This window comes from Aotus nancymaae, unplaced genomic scaffold (assembly GCF_030222135.1).
Source record: "Aotus nancymaae isolate 86718 unplaced genomic scaffold, 86718_ANA_hifiasm-v0.15.2.pri h1tg000210l, whole genome shotgun sequence".
In the NCBI taxonomy this organism is placed as follows: Eukaryota; Metazoa; Chordata; class Mammalia; order Primates; family Aotidae; genus Aotus; species Aotus nancymaae.
In genome coordinates, this window is record NW_026988625.1 from 2578848 (window position 1) to 2596986 (window position 18139).

General features: G+C 47.1%; 1 protein-coding gene across 2 annotated transcripts in view; it reads right to left on the reverse strand.

Moving 5' to 3' along the window:
• The window catches only part of SMARCB1 (SWI/SNF related, matrix associated, actin dependent regulator of chromatin, subfamily b, member 1), a 42965-nt gene that overhangs the window by 17126 nt on the left and 7700 nt on the right, over positions 1-18139 (reverse strand). For both annotated transcript variants that reach the window (XM_012454109.3, XM_012454108.3), the window contains exons 4-6: positions 13226-13363; positions 11723-11850; positions 1514-1680 (exon numbers count right to left, since the gene is read on the reverse strand). In XM_012454109.3, coding sequence (XP_012309532.1) covers positions 1514-1680; positions 11723-11850; positions 13226-13363 — 433 coding nt within the window. The remainder of the gene's footprint in view (positions 1-1513; positions 1681-11722; positions 11851-13225; positions 13364-18139) is intronic.

The following is an 18139-nucleotide window of genomic DNA, read 5'->3' on the forward strand; positions in this document are numbered from 1 at the left end:
TACAACATAAATGAACCTTGAAGACACTCTGCTAAGTGAAATAAGCCAGTCACAAAAGGACAAATACTGCATGATTCCCTTAGGGAATGTATACGAGCCACCTCGAGTGGTCAAATTCATAGAGACAGCAGAATGGTGCTTGCCAGGGACTGGGGGAAGGGAAATGGGGAGTTAGTTTTAACGATGATAGAATTCTGGAGATGGATGGTGGTGATAACTACACAGCCATGGATGTGAATGTACTGCCACTGACTTTACACTCAAGTGGTTAAAATGGTAAATTTTATGTTATCAATGTTATCACAATTTTAAAATATCAATCAAGAAAACAAAGTATTTAGGCCAGGCACAGTGCCTCATGCCTGTAATCCCAGCACTTTGGGAGGCCGAGCTGGGTGGATCACCTGAGGTCAGGAGTTCGAGACCAGCCTGACCAATATGGCGAAACCCCCATCTCTACTAAAAATACAAAAATTAGCCAGGCATGGTGGCAGGCACCGTAATCCCAGCTACTTGGGAGGCTGAGACAGGAGAATTGCTTGAACCTGGGAGGCGGAGGTTGGAGTATGTCGAGATCGCACCACTGCACTCCAGCCTGGGCGACAGAGTGAGACTCTGTCTATAAACAAATAAGTAAGTAAATAAATAAAGATATGTAGTTGTTCTCTACTTGGGGAAGTTGCTGGTGATTACCACACCTTATTTTCCAAAATCTTTGTAAAGTATCACAGAGAAACACAATGGGATGTAGCAGGCCCAGGCTCCATATGGCGGATGGGGCAGAGGCATTCCTCCTCCCAAGGCTCTTCCACTCCAAAGACTATTTTCAGGAACCCTTTGTAACATGGCTTTTATTTTTATACATCAATGTTTTTCTAAAATTGAAACCAAAGGTACGGCATCAAATCAAACCAAACCCCTGACCTTTTTAGGGTCATCACATGTGCCAATCTCACCTACTTCTCATATCCTCCTGTTTTCAAAGCTCCCCTCACCCTCAAGACACAGTCCAGCAGTGGCGGCTCAGCACAGCAAGGATTATGCTGCAGGCTCTGCAGGAGGCAGGCCTGCGCCTAATCACCAGCCCTGCCACTTCTCAGCTGGCCAGTCTGTGACTTCAGCAGGTGATCTCAGCTCTCCATGTGCCCACCTCTTCACCTGTAATGTGGCCGCTAAGGCAGCATCTTATTGGGTTACTGGGCCACCCTGGAGCACTGAGCCTCGCTCAGCCAATCAGCTGCCTTCATCTCCTCTAGACCTCTGGGCTTTGCTCAGAGCCTAGCAGTGCCTCAGAGGCACCCCTTGAATGTGTCCAGAATATAACACTTTACAGAAGTCAGCCTGTGCCCTTCCTGGGAGATTGCAGGGAGCAGAGCCAGGTGCTATGACTTTCCAGAGGACACAGAACCCAAAGAGGGGCTTTTGCTGAGGCCTTGGTATACCCTCAGTGCCCCATGATAACACCCACCCCGAGGACCAGAAAGGCTCCAGTGCTGGGTAAGAAGTCACCCACCTTGATGATGACGCGCTGGTCTGACTGGTCCTCCAGGATGCTGTCCGTGGGGTAGGACTCGATCTGCTGTCTGATGGCAGAGGCGATGGCTGGCACAAACGTCAGCGGGTTCAAATCCAGATCGTCACAGAGGATTTCTGAAAACATCTCAGGCGTCATCAACTTCTCTGAAATCAAGAGAGGGAAGGGATGCCAACAGATTGCACCATGCTTGGGCATGGACCAGCCTCCCCCACCCCTTCCTCTTCAAAGCCAAACATCTCCAGATGGAGGAGACACGAGCAGGGCACTGAGGGTGGCCTTCCTGGAAACTGGAAATGGGAGGAGGAAGCACATGGCTAGCAGGCCCCCAGCCCTCATTCTGCACATACCTCCTGATCCATGCCCTGGGGGTGGTCATGGCCATAAACACTCCCCCTATTCTGGGAGCTCACTGTTGGGTAGGCGCCTAAGATTATCCTAACTAATGAGAAGCTCTGGGTGAGGCCAGCAAAGGCACATGGAAGCTTGCGTGCCCATCTCTCTACTCCCCTCTGTGCTGAACTCCTGGCAACATGATGGCGCAGAGGCTGGGCCAACACCAGGCCTCGGTGTAAGCAAAACACACTGTGCCAAGCCATGGCGACTTTCAGGCCTGCAACTGCAGTAGCAGCAGCAGGGCCTTAACGAGGTCACAAACATGGAGGTCCCTACAGATCCCGGATCCTGGAAAGGTAGCTGTACCAGATGGGAGCTCACAGGGACCATCTGTGGCCAGCCAGACCTCAGCAACGTCCTGCTGAGTTAACATTCTCTCCCTGCTTCACCTAGATCTTACGGACAAGACGCCTTGCTGGGGTAAGCCGAAAAAGCCAGAAAAAAAAAAAAAAAAAAAAGAAAAGAAAAAAAATCCTTCAGAACATTCAGCAGGATTCCAGGATTCCATCATCAAGAAGCACGTCTGCCTAACAGACCACAGCCTCACTATTTCCTCTCTCCCCTAAAGACACACTGGAGACCAGCATCCTAACAGCCCGAGAGGCAGCAATAGCTACTTCGGCAAGCGAATGTGCTTCTCTGTGGAGACTGCAACAGGAACCTCCAGTGCATGGGGTAAACACCCTGTGAATACACTGCCCAGAGCATTTTAAAATTAAGCTTTTTATTTTGAAATCATTGTAGATTCATGTGCAGTTGCAAGAAACAACACAGAGAAATTCCATGCACATTGCACCCAGTTTCCTCCAATAAAGTCAAGATACAGGACATTTCCACCACCACCAGGCCCCCTCCATTGCCTTTTTATGGCCACAGACACTTTCCTCCCACTCCCATCACCCTCTCCAGCCCCTGGAAACCACTAACCATCTCCATTTCTGTAATTTTACCATTTCAAGAATGTTCTAGGCCAGGCACAGTGGCTCACACCTGTCATCCCAGCACATGGGAGGATCATTTGAGCCCAGGAGTTCGAGACCAGTCTGGGTAACATAGTAAGACCTCATCTTTACAAAAAATAAAGGGCTCATGCCCGTAATCCTAGCATTCTGGGAGGCCGAAGCCAGAGGATCATGAGGTTAAGAGATCGAGATCATCCTGGCCAACACGGTGAAACCTTGTCTCTACTAAAAACACAAAAATTAGCTAGGGTTCACTTTTGCAGCCAAATTATCCAGTGATTCATCCAGTTTGTCACTTATTTTTATTGCCAAGTGACATTCTGTGGTGCAAAGGGGCCACACTTTATTCACCCACTGAAGGCTATCATGTCATCTGCAAATGGAATTTTATTTCTTCCTTTCCAATCTACACTTTTTTTTTTTTGAGACAGAGTCTTGTTTTGTCGCCAGGCGTGAGGCTAGATGGCGTGGTCTTGGCTCACTGCAACTTCCGCCTCCCGGCTTCAAGCAATTCTCCTGCCTTAGCCTCCCAAGTAGCTAGGACTACAGGCTCACACCCACGCCAGCTAATTTTTGTATTTTAGTAGAGACGGAGTTTCACTATGTTAGCCAGGATGGTCTCAATCTCTTGACCTCATGATCCGCCTGCCTTGGCCTCCCAAAGTGCTGGGATTACAGGCGTGAGCCACTGCACCCGGCTCTGCATGTCTTTTATTTCCTTTTCTCATCTTATTGGATTAGCTAGAACTTCCAATACTATACTGAATAAGAATAGTGACAACAGACATATTTGGCTTGTTCCTGATCTCTGGCAGAAAGCATGCAACCTTTCACTATTAAATGTTAGTGACAGGATTTTTTGTACTAAATAGATGCTCTTTATTAAATGGAGGAAGTTTCCTGCTATCCTTATTTTTCTGAGCATTTTTATCATCAGGTGTTGAGTTCTACAAAATGCTTCTTCTTCATCAATCAAACTGATCCTGTGATTTTTCTTCATTAGTGTGTTAATATGGTGGATTACATGATTGAGCATCAAATATTGACCCAGCCTTCCATCCCTGCAATAAATCCCACTTTGTCACAGTGTATAATTATTTCTATATATTACTAAATTCTATTTCCCAATATTTTGCTAAGGATTTTGCATATATAAGGGATACTGGTCTGTAAAAATTTATTTTTACTTTTATTTTTTGAGAAGTCTCACTCTCTCCCAAGCTGGAGCACAGTGGCACACTCTCAGCTCACCGCAACCTCTGCCTTCCAGTTTCAAGTGATTCTCCTGCCTCAGCCTCCCAAGTAGCTGGGATTACAGGCGTGAGCTACCATGCCCGGCCTGTATTTTTCCTTTTTTGGTACTGTCTTTAGGTTTGGTATCTGTGTAACACAAGCTTTATAAAATTGGGAAGTGCGCTCTCCTCTTCCATTTTCTAGAAGAGACTGTGTAGAATTGGTGTTAATTCATTTTTCAACATTTGGTAGATAGAATTCTCCAATGAAATCACCTGGGCCCGGGAGGTATTTTTGGGAGGAATTTTTTTTTCCTTTTTAGAAATAATTTTTTATATCTGAAAATTTAATTAGAGATGGGATCCTGTTATGTAGCCCAGGCTGTTCTTGAACTCCTGGCCTCAAGCAATTCTCCCACCTCAGCCTCCCAAAGACCTGGGATTACAGGTAAAAGCCACCATGCCTGGACACTTTTTAGGGTTTTTAAATTGCAAATTCTATTCCCTTATTAGTCATAGGGAAATCCAAATTAGCTATTTGATATTGGATGAGTTGTAGTAATTTGTGTTTTGCAAGGAATTCATTCATTTTGTGTAAGTTGTCAAACTTAAGTATAGAATTGTTTGCAGTATTCCATTCCTTTTGATATTTGCAGGGTCTGTGGTGACATCCCATTTCATTCCTGATATTGATAATTTACGTTCTTTTTATCAGCCTTGCTAGAGATTGTCAGTTTTATTCATCTTTCAAAGAACCAGCCAGGTTTTATTAACTTTCTCTATTGTTTGATTTCTGTTTTCAGTCATTGATTTCTGCTCTTCAAATGTCCTTCCTTCTGCTTGCTTTGGTTTCATTTTTTCTTTCTTTGGTTCTTGAGATAAGAGAGCTTAGATTATGGACTTGAGGAAAGCTTTTCCTGTTTTCTAATGTATGTACTAGTGCTACAGATAATCTGCATAGCACTATTTAGCTTTATCCCACAAATTTTGATATGCTGCATTTTCATTTTCATTTAGGTCCGTATATATTTTTAAATTTCCCTATAGACTTCCTCTTTGAACCACGGAGAAGTCTGTTATTTAGCTTACAAGGATTTGAGTCAATTGCAGTTGGAGAACACAATCTGTATGGTTTCAATTCTTTATTTGTTGAGCCTTGTTTTATGATCCATTAAATGGTTTATATGATATATGTTTTATAGGCACTTGGAAAGAATGTGCATTCAGCTATGCTGGAGTGTCCTATAAATGTGAATTGGATTCTGTTGGTTGATGGTGTTTTTGATCTTTTATCATTTTGCCAATTTTCTGTCCCGTTCCATCAGTTTTTGACAGAGGAATGCTAAGGTCTCCAATATGATTGTGAATTCGTGTATTTCTCCTTTCAGTTCTATCTGATATTGTTTCACATATTTTCCAGCTCTGTTGTTTGCTACATACATAATTAGGATCGTTCTATCTTCTTGGTGGATTTCTCTTTTTATTATTATTTAATGTCCTTCTCTATCTCTGGTCATTTTCTTTGAAGTCTGCCTTACTAATACTAACATTGCCACTCCTGCTTTCCTTTGATTAATGTTTCCTCTTTTTCCATCTTCTTACTTTCTTACTTTCAACCTACTTTTTTCATTATACTTCAAATGACTTTCTTGTAGATAACATAGAGTTAGGCCTTTTTTTTTTTTTTTTTGAGTCTTGCTCTGTGGCCTAGGCTGGAATGCAGTAGTGCAGCGCAGTGCCTCGATCTCAGCTCGCTGCAACCTCCTCCTCCTGGGCAATTCTCCTGCCTCAGCCTCCCAACTAGCTACAATTACAGGTATGTGCCACTATGACCGGCTAATTTTTTGTATTTTTAGTAGAGGTGGGGTTTCACCATGTTGGACAGGCAGGTCTCGAACTCCTGACCTCGTGATCAACCTGCTTTGGCCTCCCAAAGTTCTGGGATTACAGGCGTGAGCCACCATGCCTGGCCTTAAATCTTTCTACATACATTTACAACCACATCAGACACTGTTACAATTTTTGCTTCAACTGTCAAACATAATGTGTTAAACCCAAGAGGAGAGGAAAGTCTACTTTATTTGTCCACATTTTTTGCTTATCATGCTTTCTTTTCTTCCTTCCTGATGTCCCAAAGTTTCTTCTTTTATCATTTCCTTTCTTTTAGCCACTCTTTTAGGGAAGGTCTGCAGGTGATAGTTTTCTTTCATCTAAGAATGTCTTAAGTCCCCTTCATGCCTGAACGCTATTTTCACTGGGTAGAGGATTCTAGATGAATAGTTCTTTTCTTTCAGTACTTGATAAAAACCATGCCACTCCCTCTAGCCTCCAGTTTCTGATGAGAAATCTACCATCATTCTTACTGTCTTTTCCCTAGGAAGTTGTCCTTTTTCTCTGCTCTCAAGATTTTTTTCTTTGTGTTTAGTTTCCAGAAGTTTAATTATGATGTGTCTGCATGGATTGCTTTGGGTTAATCATGTTGGTTACTTGGCTTCTTGAATCTATCATTTGATTTTTTATTTTTAACTTAAAAAAATATTTTTTTTTGAGACAGGGTCTCACTCTGTTGCCCAGGCTGGAGTACAGTGGCTCAATCACAGCTCACTGCAGCTTCAATCTCCCTGGCTCAAGTGACTCTCCCACATCAGCCTCTCAAGTAGCTGGGACCACAGGCACACACCACCACATCTGGTGAATTTTTATAGAAATGGGGTTTCACCGTGTCACCCAGGCTGATCTTAAACTACTGGGCTAAAGTGATCTGCCTGCCTCAGCCTCAGGCGTGAGCAACTGTGCCCCGCCTCATTTAATTTTTTAGAGGCCAAAACAAGCATGTGGATATAAATCTCTAAAAACTTGCCTCCTATAGCCAAGTGTAGACACTCAGGGCCCTAACCACTCCTTTGCCTGTGTGCCAAGGCAGATTCCAAACCTCTTCCTGAGGGGATTCCCTTGTTCCCCTTCTGGGCACAGGTGGCATCTATGTCCACATGTGTTCTGGTTAGGCAACTCATCTTTTGTGGAGGATTTTAATACTTCCTTCCCTCAGCAGGCTGTTAAGGCAGGTGACACCATACTTGGCCAGTGATTCAGAGAAGCCCTACTTCAAGTCCTTTTCAGAGACAATAACCTCAAACTCATCACAACACCTAGCAGAAGCCTGAGAAAAATCCTGATTCCTTTTTCTTTTTCTTTTTTTTCTGAGATGGAGTCTTGCTCTGTCGCCCAGGCTGGAGTGTAATGGCGGGATCTCAGCTCACTGCAACCTTCACCACTCAATTCAAGTGATTCTCCTGCCTCAGCCTCCTGAGTAGCTGGGATTACAGGCATGTGCCACAATACCTGGCTAATTTTGTATTTTTAGTAGAGACGGGGTTTCACCATGTTGGCCAAGATGGTCTTGAACTCCTGACCTTGTGATCCACCCACCTTGGCCTCCCAAAGTGCTGGGATTACAGGTGTGAGCCACCTGCCTGGCCTCCTTTTTTTTTTTTTTTGAGACAGTCTCACTCTGTCACCCAGGCTGAAGTGTAACGCCACCATCTCAGCCAATTGCAACCTCTGCCTCCTGGGTTCAAGCAATCCTTATGCCTCAGGCTCCCAAGTTGCTGGGACTACAGGCATGCGCCACCACACTCAGCTAATTTTTATATTTTTAGTAGAGATGGGGTTTCACCATGATGACCAGGCTGGTCTCAAACTCCTGGCCTCAAGTGATTCTCCCTCCTCAGCCTCCCAAAATGCTGGGATTACAGTCCTGAGCTACCATGCCTGACCAATCCTGATTCCGAAGGTGGCCTGAAGAACATACAGTTCATTCATGCTACTCAAGTAATGCTACATCACATACATAATCCCTCTGTGATAGAGACTCTCATGCCCACCTTTAAGATGATTTGAAATTTCAAAGCAAATCAATAGCAATTTTGGCATTGCCTTCTAACCACCAGTTAAGAATCACAGCTCTTACAAATGCCAAATACCACCCAGAGCTGAGGAAGAGTTCGCAGAACAACACTATTTTGGTTTTCCACCTGTTAAGACTTTGTTCTAGCAGGACGTAGTGGCTCACGCCTATAATCCCAGCACTGTACGAGGCCAAGGCAGGCAGATCACGAGGTCAGGAGTTTGAGTCCAGCCTGACCAGCATGGTAAAACTCTGTCTCTACTAAAAATACAAAAATTAGCCAGGCGTGGTGGTGCATGCCTATAATCCCAGCTACTCAGAAGGCTGAGGCAGGAAAATTGCTTGAACCCAGGAGGTGGAGGTTGCAGTGAGCCGAGATCGCACCACTGCACTCCAGCCTTGGCAACAGAGTGAGACTCTGTCTCAAAAAAAAAAAAGAAAAGACTTTGTTCTAAATTACTTTCCATGGGCATCGTATTTTACATGAAGACTCCCAGGAGGAACAGCCCAGTGAAACTCACTGTGGAGTTCACTGGCAATCCTGGTCTTCCTTACTTAATATACCATGCCCTTTTCCTGAGGGCTGTAGGAAATCTCAGATTTCAGAACCATGTGTGATTCTACTTCTTCGGAGCCACAGGGTGCTGCTAACCTAGACCACACTGAGTGTGCAAATGATCTTCACGTTTCATTCTGCCTGGTTCTAAAAAGGCCCAGAGCGGTGCCCAACTCCCAGCAATGTTAACCAAATAAAATCTGAGTTCGAGCTGCCTCTTATACCACCTAGCTTCATTTTCCTCTTTATCCAGTTTTTCCTAACCACTCCATTTTCATTTGCTTTAGTCATTTGGGCCCAGTGTCCTTATTGTAGGCTTCCTTACATCCTTTCTGGAACAGGGCAGGGGTATAAACAAACAGGAACTTTCTATGTGTTGCCTAAGGAAAGGTAACAAGACAGGGTATGGACTGATCCAATTTGAACAACTAAGTTCCCATGCTGGGCTAGATTCTATGCTAACAGAAAAGGCAGCCAGATGCGTGGCTCACGCCTGTAATCCCAGAACTCTGGGAGGCTGAGGAGGGCAGAGCACCTGAGGTCAAGAGTTCGAGACCAGCTTGACCAACATGGTGAAACCCCATCTCTACTAAAAATAAAAAATTAGCCAGTCATGGTGGCGTATGCCTATAATCCCAGCTACTTGGAAGGCTGAGGCAGGAGAATCACTTGAACCTGGGAGGTAGAGGCTGCAGTGAGCCAAGATTGCGTCATTGCATTCCAGCCTGGGCAACAAAAGCAAAACTCCGTCTGAAAAAAAAAGAAAAATGGCAATAAAAAAACAAGGTCCCTGACCTTAAAGAGTTGAAATGGAGAAGGAGAGACAAGAATTAACAAATAACTACAATGTGAGCCAGCAGAGATAAGCGGGGAGCTCTGCAGAGATAACAGGCATTGTGCAGCACTGGTGGTGGCCTGGTCCCCAAGGGCTGTCCTGTCCCTGTGCTGGGGCATGACCAGTGAACCATACCTGTCCCCATCTACACTAATACAACCTCCTGGAGTCTTTCACCAATGTCCTCCCTCACCCATGGCTCCTCCCACTGGCATCCCCTGTCACTGGCTGGCCTGTGGGCCCTAGGGGACAGGCACCTGGGCACATGGCTCTCAGGCCTTCTTCTCAGGGCTGGACAGAAGCCTTTGGACTCAGGCCTAGCACACCGAATGCCTGCAGATAACCAAAGGAAGCAGCCTAATCCTTCCAGAAAGCTCAAGGCAGCCACACATCAACAACCACTCATACTCTCCTCCCTGAGGAAATCCCTTCTGAGAGAAAAATGCTGCAACTATGTCATCTGCTGTGGAGACATAGAGCAAGGGGAGTTTTAGCAAACAAAGGCCAAACCTCAACCCAACAGAATATGCCAAACCATTTGAAGACTAAAGAAATCAGAGAGAGGCTGGGCAAGGTGGCTCACGCCTATAATCCCAGCACTTTGGGAAGCCGAGGCAGGCGGATCAAGAGGTCAGGAGTTTGACAGCAGCCTAGCCAAGATGGTGAAACCCTGTCTCTACTAAAAATACAAAAAAAATTAGCTGGGTGTGGTGGCTCACGCCTGTAGTCCTAGCTACTCGGGAGGCTGAGGCAGAAGAATTGCCTGAACCCAGGAGGCAGAGGTTTCAGTGAGCCGAGATTGTGCCACTGCATTCTAGCCTGGGCGACAGAGTGAGACTCTGTCTCAAAAATTAAAAAAAAAAAGTAAAATAAAATAAATAAAGATGATATTCACTGCACTTTGTCTGAACATAAAGAATATGTTAACTATAAAAATTCTTTCAGGGCCAGGCACAGTGGCTCATGCCTGTAATCCAGTACTTTAGGAGGCTAAGGCGGGCAGATCACAAAGTTCAGAGATTGAGTCCATCCTAGCCAACATGATGAAACCCAGTCTCTACTAAAAATACAAAAATTAGCTGGGCATGGTGGCGGGCGCCTGTAGTCCCAGCTACTTGGGAGGCTGAGGCAGGAGAATCACTTCAACCCGGGAGGTAAAGGTTACAGTAAGCCAAGATCATGCCACTACACTCCAGCCAGGAGACAGAGCAAGACTTCGTCTCAAAAAAAAAAAAAAAAAAGTTTCAGAGCAGCAGGTGCTAAAAAGGAAAAAAAAAGTTCGGGAGGATACAGATACTAATTAAAAAAAAAATTGCTATGCAATAAGATCTAAAAAAAAAAAAATAGTAATAATAGCTGGGCGTCGTGGCTCACGTCTGTTAATCCCAGCACTTTGGGAGGCCAAGGCAGGCGGATCACGAAGTCAGGAGATTGAAACCATCCTGGCCAACATGGTGAGACCCCATCTCTACTAAAAATACAAAAATTAGCTGTGTGCGGTTGGTGCTTGCCTGTAGTCCCAGCTACTCAGGAGGCTGAGGCACAAGAATCGCTTGAACCCAGGAGGCAGAGGCTGCAGTGACCTGAGAATGCGCCACTGCACTCTATCCTGGCAACAGAGTGAGATTGTATCAAAAAAAAAAGTAATAAAATAAAATTTAAAAATACATTCTAACAGACTTAGAAAAAAATAGAGAAACAAATAAATGCATGCACAATCCTCCCTCCCAGATGGGATAAGCACTCTAAACACCTGGGATGCAGGTCCTTCTAATCTGCTGTCTACATTTGCACAAAGACAGAGTTCTTCAGGCTTTGGAAGCTCAGGAAGAGCCAGAAGAGACGGCATCTGACCCAGGACTTACAGAGTAAGGATGTCCAAAGAGATGACCAGTTAGGGGAGGAGAGAGGCATGGGAGCACACAGGCAGCCTCGAATAGCAGAAGCAGCGTGGCGGATAGGACCCAAGACGGGTGTGTGCAGGGCTTGGGGGCTGAACTGGGTCTGAGTGGCACTGTCATCATCATTCATGCTATGCGGACCAGCCCCCTCCCATGCCAGGCCCCTTGGGCTACGCAACCTCAGTATGGGGAAAGGAGTCCGAGGCTCACATGCCCAATCCACAGTGAATAGCAGCAGAACCGGGACTGAACCCAGACCCCCAGACTCCAAAACTATGCCCTGATGTCCTACGTGTCAGGTCCAGAATCTGCCTGACAGGCAGCTGGCAGGAAAGGGGACTGTTCTACGTAACACACAGGGGCTGGGGCCAGCCCCAGCAGAGCCGGATTGCTTTGTACCATTCATGTTCCAGGTGAAGGCATCTCGCAGCTTCTGCCCGTCGATCTCCATGTCCAGCCGGATGGGAACCAGCACCTCAGGCTGAGATGCATTCTCGTGGATCACAGCAGGGTCATGGTCGTCAAAGCTGAAAGCAAAATGGCAGCAAGTCAGTGAGGGTGTCAGGGCCCTAGGGATGTGAGTTTTCAGCCTCCTTCTCTGCAGAGCAGGCCTCTGCATACCTGTCTGGAGGACAAGGCCACTTGTCAGCTAACAGCTGAGGTAGCAGACGAGCCCAACAGGAGTCCTGGGGCCACAGTCTAATGGGGACAGGTGGGGCCATAAATGACAAGCACCAGTCTGTCTGCAATAGGATCGACTTGGGCAGTGTTGGAACAAAACCTAGACGTACTGAGAAGGTATACTGAAGCCTGAAACTCAGTACGACTTTCATGGAACGCTGTGGGAAAGGAGAAGGACATTTCCAGAGGAAATATTCCAGCAAGGCCAAGGCAGGTGAATGGAGGAACTGCTGAGGATGCGCCAACAGACCACAGAGCACAGATTCCCTGAGGAGCAGTGGTCGGGAATGCTGCAAAGCTAGCGGATGTTGAAGCACCCACAGTTCTCCTCTCAGGCTATGCAAACTGGCCACTGCTGTGAGGGAGTACCAGGAGGATTCCAAGCAATGGAGTTGGGTATTTTGGGAAGATAAAGAGGGAAGAGTCAGGCAGGCAGGTTGGTAAGATGGAGCTGGAGGACAGAAGAAACCTAAGGGCGTCTGGGAGCATGGAGAGGGCTGAGAAGTGCCCCCAGGGATCCTGGGAAGCAGATGGAAGACACGGAGAGAAATAAGCTGAGGGCCAGGCATGAATGAGCTGGGAAACAGACCGGGAAAGGGAGAAGGATGCTGGAGAAAAGGGGTGGCCACTCTAATGGAGAAGGGGACAGTCAACTAGGGATGAGAAAAAGAGATGGAGGGAAGGAAGAGAGAAGGAAAAGGAGGAAGGAGGATGGGAGGGAGAGGAGGAGGAATGACAGAAGGAAGGAAGGACGAATGATGGAAGGAAGGAAAGAGGAAAGGAAAGAGGAAGAGGGAGAACGGGGCTGAGCCTCAGCAGAGGGATCTGCAGGGCAGGAGATCTGGGCGTTCTGACAGCAGTGAGGGTGTTCTCGGGCCTGAGGCAGGGTCAGGGTGGGGCAGAGTGCGGTGGTGGTGGCAGCACCAGGCCGTGAGAAACTGAGGGCAGAGAAAGGGCCCAAGGACTGCGCCCCCAGAACTCCACTTGAAGGGCCAGGGAGGTGAGGAGGACACGGCAAGGTGACAGCAGGCAGAGCCAGGGAGACTGCAGATGACATCCTGGAAGTCAGGGAAACAGCAGTTCGAAGAGGAGGAGGTACTGCAGCATCATGGGGAGCACAAGGTCAAAGCACAGTGTTTTTCTGGGGAGGAGGGAACTGAAATCTGCTGGAGAACTAAGGTGGAATCAGTATGGAGAGTGAGCACAGCGACACATCCGCACCAAAGGGGGAAGGTTCTCTTCTTGTCCCGGCCCATGCGGTTCCTGTTGATGGTCGTGGAGCACGGCACGGCGTCCAGGTGGTGGGAGCTGTTGGGCAGGGTGGGCACCCACTGGCTGTTCCTCTTGGCCTTCTGTTCCCTGGGGAGATATAAGAAAAGTCCCCCTATCAGTCTAGGAGCCTGATCCTGCCTACAAGCATCAACTCATGCTCAGACGATGCCCACTGTACCTCTGTCAGGCTCGAGGCTCCTGTGGGAGTGTCTGTGAACCTGATTTTGCAGGGGCCTGCTCCCCAGGCTGTCATCAGATGATAGAGGTACATGGGCAAGGGCGAAGGTATGGAGGGGCACCAGACACAGCCCAACATGCAGGTCGGCTGCTAACCCACGACTGTGGTGTGCTGCACTATGAGTCGGGCATGGCTCCATGGAAGCACTTCCTGGATGCGGGGAAGTGGTACAAGGAGGAGGCATCCCAGAGGGGTGGACAACAGAGCAGAGCCTTAGACACTGAGTCAGAGTTCACTTGGGGGAGGGGCATGGGCAGAGGCAGGGAGAGACCGAGGGGCGGTCCAGGGAGGAGGATCCCAGGGAGGGGGCTGATCACAGGGCTCACATGCTCCATAAGAAGATGACTTTACTCAGCAGGTGGCTGGGAATCCCCAGGGTTTTGAAGGAGGAGACGTGATCAGCCTATGATTTTAGACTTGCTGGCCATCCTGAGATACACTAGGCAAGGCCTCTGGCCTCTGAGCTTCCAAAGAAGTGAGAAGATGGGTTGATAAATACCTTCCAGAGGTAACATCCAAAGTAATTTAAATAACACATGTCCCATTAAGAGTTTGATCTTTTCTCCCAAATTCTAGGTTGCTTTTACTACTAAGAAAGTATCAAAAGCACCAGGAGCAGTGGCTCACACCAGTAACTCCAGCACTTTGGGAGGTCAAGGTGGGAGGATCACCTGAGATCAAGAGTTTGAAACCGGGCCACACACGGTGGCTCACACCTGTAATCCCAGCACTTTGGGAGCCCAAGGCGGGTGATCACCTGAGGTCAGAAGATCAAGACCAGCCTGGCCAACATGGTGAAACGCTGTCTCTACTAAAAATACAAAAATTAGCCAGGTGTGGTGGTAGGCACCTGTAATAATATCAGCTACTCAGGAGGCTGAGGCAGGAGAATTGCTTGAACCAGGGAGGTGGAAGTTGCAGTGAGCCGAGATCACATCATTGCACTCCAGCCTGGGTGACAAGAGCGAAACTCCATCTCAAAAAAAAAAAAAAAAAAAAAAAAAGAGTTTGATAGCAGCCTGGCCAACATGGTGAAACCTCAACTCTACCAAAAATACAAAAATTAGCCAGGTGTGGTGGCGCATGTCTGTAATCCATCAGGAGGCTGAAGCATGAGAATTACTTGAACCCAGTAGGCGGAGTTTGCAGTGAGCCGAGATCATGGCACTGCACTCTAACCTGGGCAAGAGAGCAACACCCTATCTCGGGGAAAAAAAAAAAAAAAAAAGCTATTTTAAACTAAGGCTCCAGGGATGGCTGAGACAAATGAGAGCATTTGGTGCCCGCTGTGCTCTGTGCGTTCCCGTTTTCCCCAGCAAGGCTGTGAGCAGCAGGCAGCAACTGTGTGTCACTTCCCTGTGTGGTCCCAACACCTGCACAACCGCTTCTGCAACAACTACTCAATAGTTCAGAGCAAGCGATAACAAACGTTTGACGATGCCCTTCAAAGAGGAACCCGGGAAGATAGCATAAAGGTCCTTCTCCTTTCCAGCGGGTGGGGGAGGGCAGAAGCAATGGCCAAGACCTGCCTGGACTCTGGGCCCTTTAACTCTTTTCCCTTCTAAAGTGAGGGTCACTTACATGTCTGATGCTAAGGCCGGGACTACTCGTTGATTGCTGGCAGGGAGAGGGAGAGTTTTGTAGTATCCAATTTGGGGAACATGGAATCAGTTTGGACAGGGACTAAGAGAGGGGACAGCAAGAAAGGGGTCCCCACTATAGCCTATCTGGGTCATGGTTCCTAATCCTGGTCACTCAGACTCAAAGAGCGCAATTTTTTTTTAAATTTTAATTTTATAGAGATGGGGTCTCACTATGTTGCTCAGGCTGGTCTCAAGCAATCCTCCCACCTTGGCCTCCCAAAGTGCTGAGAGTACAGGTGTGAATCACCAAACCTGACCCCAGAATGCAAAATTTTAAGTAGCACATTCCTGAGCCCCACCCAGGTGGAGTGACTTCCCACCTCTGAGGAGGGGCCCAAGAAGACAGGTTCTTTGCAACTTCCATGGGTGATTCCCAGAAAGCTGAGCCCGTATTTGGAAATCACAGATCTTGACCATCTTTCCTTTTTTCTGATTGGTTATGTTAGATCTGGGCTGAGCCCCTGCCCCTCATCCTGCCCTATCTCAGTAGCAAGTTCTCATTTCTAGGTCTTGCTACCACCTCAAGTGGACAATACAAGTATCACCAGACTCAGTGCATGTAACATGTTCAGTCATACACAGAATCTGCAAATCTAAGTCATAAAATTCAACCTTCTAGCCGTGCATGATGGCTCACCCCTGTAATCCCGGCACTTTGGGAGGCCGAGGCGTGCAGATCACCTGAGGTCAGGAGTTCGAGACCAGCCTGGCCAACATGGCGAAACCCATCTCTACTAAAACTACAAAAAATGAGCTAAGTGTGGTGGCAGGCATCTGTAATTCCAGCTACTTGGGAGGCTGATGCAGGGAAATGGCTTGAAACTGGAAGGCAGAGGTTGCAGTGAGCTGAGATCCCGCCACTGAACTCCAGCCTGGGTGACAGAGCAAAACTTCGTCTCAAAAATAAATAAATAAATAAACCTTCCTTCCATTGTAATCCCAGAATCCCTGAGAGAGGGCGCCGAGCCTCTGCTCGAATTGCCCAATGACAGGATGAGGAGGGTGCCAGTCCCCTTACTGGGCTGACTGAGTAGTGTGGAGCCAGCCAAAGCCGCTTCCCTCAAACCTCTGCCAGCCCCCACCCCAGAGACCTGACCTCCAGGATAACAGGATTCCACTCCTGCAGCTGCTCCTCACATGACATGATCACCATGAAACTGTTTTATCGCCCCATAAAAGATTCCCAGCTGACGTGTGCAGAATTAAAGTGCCGTCCATATGTACACAATTTCCTTCTGCAACTTTCCTGGGAAGGTCAAGCCATCCTTATGTTTTTACCACATCCCCTGGGGGAAAAAGAATCTGCAAAGCACACGTCTATAACACTGGCCAGCCTGGAGGCATGCCACCTTTCTTTGGGGGAATCACAAAAAAGAAATGACTTTCCATAGCCACATCACTCTGAACAATAATCCTTTTTCTCCCTTAATGCTCCTTGGGCTTTGTGCAGAGAAATGCATACTTTCTTGAGAGCTGAATGCACAAGGTAGATGAGTACAATCTTGTTTTCTGCACGTCTCACCCACAGGAGCCCTGTCTCAGACCACTGCAGAATCTATTTAATTACATCATGTATGGGTCACACCCTTGTTCATTCAAGTGGCTGACCCATCACTTACCTAGGCTTTCCTTAAGTCTGGATACTTAAGCGACTCCATATTCTCCAGTATTATTCACAATGCTACAAAGAATCTCTGTATATATAGTGGGTTAATCTCTGTATATACAGTCAAGACCCTCCTGCCTTGACTTCCCAAAGTGCTGAGATTCATTTTGTTCTTTAAAAATGTTTCTTTGGGACAAATTCCCAAAGGTGATATTAATGGGCCAGAGAACAAAAAAGTTTGACGTCAGGATGCTTTATAAAAAGAGCACCCCCGGCAGGGCATCATGGCTCACATCTGTAATTCCAGCACTTTGGGAGGCTGAGGTGGGTGGATCATCTGAGGTCCGGAGTTCAAGACCAGCCTAGGCAACATGGTGAAACCCCACCTCTACTAAAAATACAAAAAAATTAGCCGGGCATGGTGGTGTGCGCCTGTAATCTCAGCTATTCAAGAGGCCGAGGCAGGAGAATTGCTTGAACCCAGGAGGTGGAGGTTGTAGTGAGCCAAGATCGTGCCACTGCACTCCAGCCTGGGTGACAAGAGTGAAAACTCTGTCTCAAAAAAAAAACACCCCCAGCACATATGAGTGCAGCTCTATCACACCTTCCCCAGTTTCTTACATTATCAGTTTTTTGGTTTTTTTTTTGTTGTTGTTGTTGTTTTTTGAGACGGAGTCTTGCTCTGTTGCCCAGGCTGGAGTGCAGTGGTGCAATCTCAGCTCACTGCAACCTCCCGGGTTCAAGCAATTCTTCTGCCTCAGCCTCCCAAGTAGCTGAGACTACAGGCACGCACCACCACGCTTGGCTAATTTTTGTATTTTTAGTAGATATGGGGTTTCACCATATTACAGGCGTGAGCCACTGCCTCCCAGCCAGGTTTTTGTTTTATGCTTGGAATTTTTATTTATTTATTTATTTATTTATTTATTTTTTTGAGAGACAGGGTGTCATTCTGTTATCCAGGCTAGAGTAGAGTGGTGTGGGCTGGGTGCAGTGGATCACGCCTGTAATCCCAGCACTTTGGGAGGCCAAGGTGGGCGGATTGTGAGGTCAGGAGTTCAAGACCAGCCTGGCCAATATGGTGAAACCCTATCTCTACTAATAATACAAAAATTAGCCAGGCATGGTGGCGCATGCCTGTAGTCCCAGCTACTCAGGAGGTTGAGGCAGGAAAATAGCTTGAACCGGGAGGTGGAGGTTGCAGTGAGCTGAGATTACACCTCTGCACTCCAGCCTCAGCAACAGAGCAAGATTCCATCTCAAAAAAAAAAAAAAAAAAAAAGAGTAGAGTGGTGTGATCACCACAACCAGCTAATTTTTTTTAACTTTCAGTACAGACAAGGTCTCACCGTGTTGCTCAGGCTCGACTCCTAGGC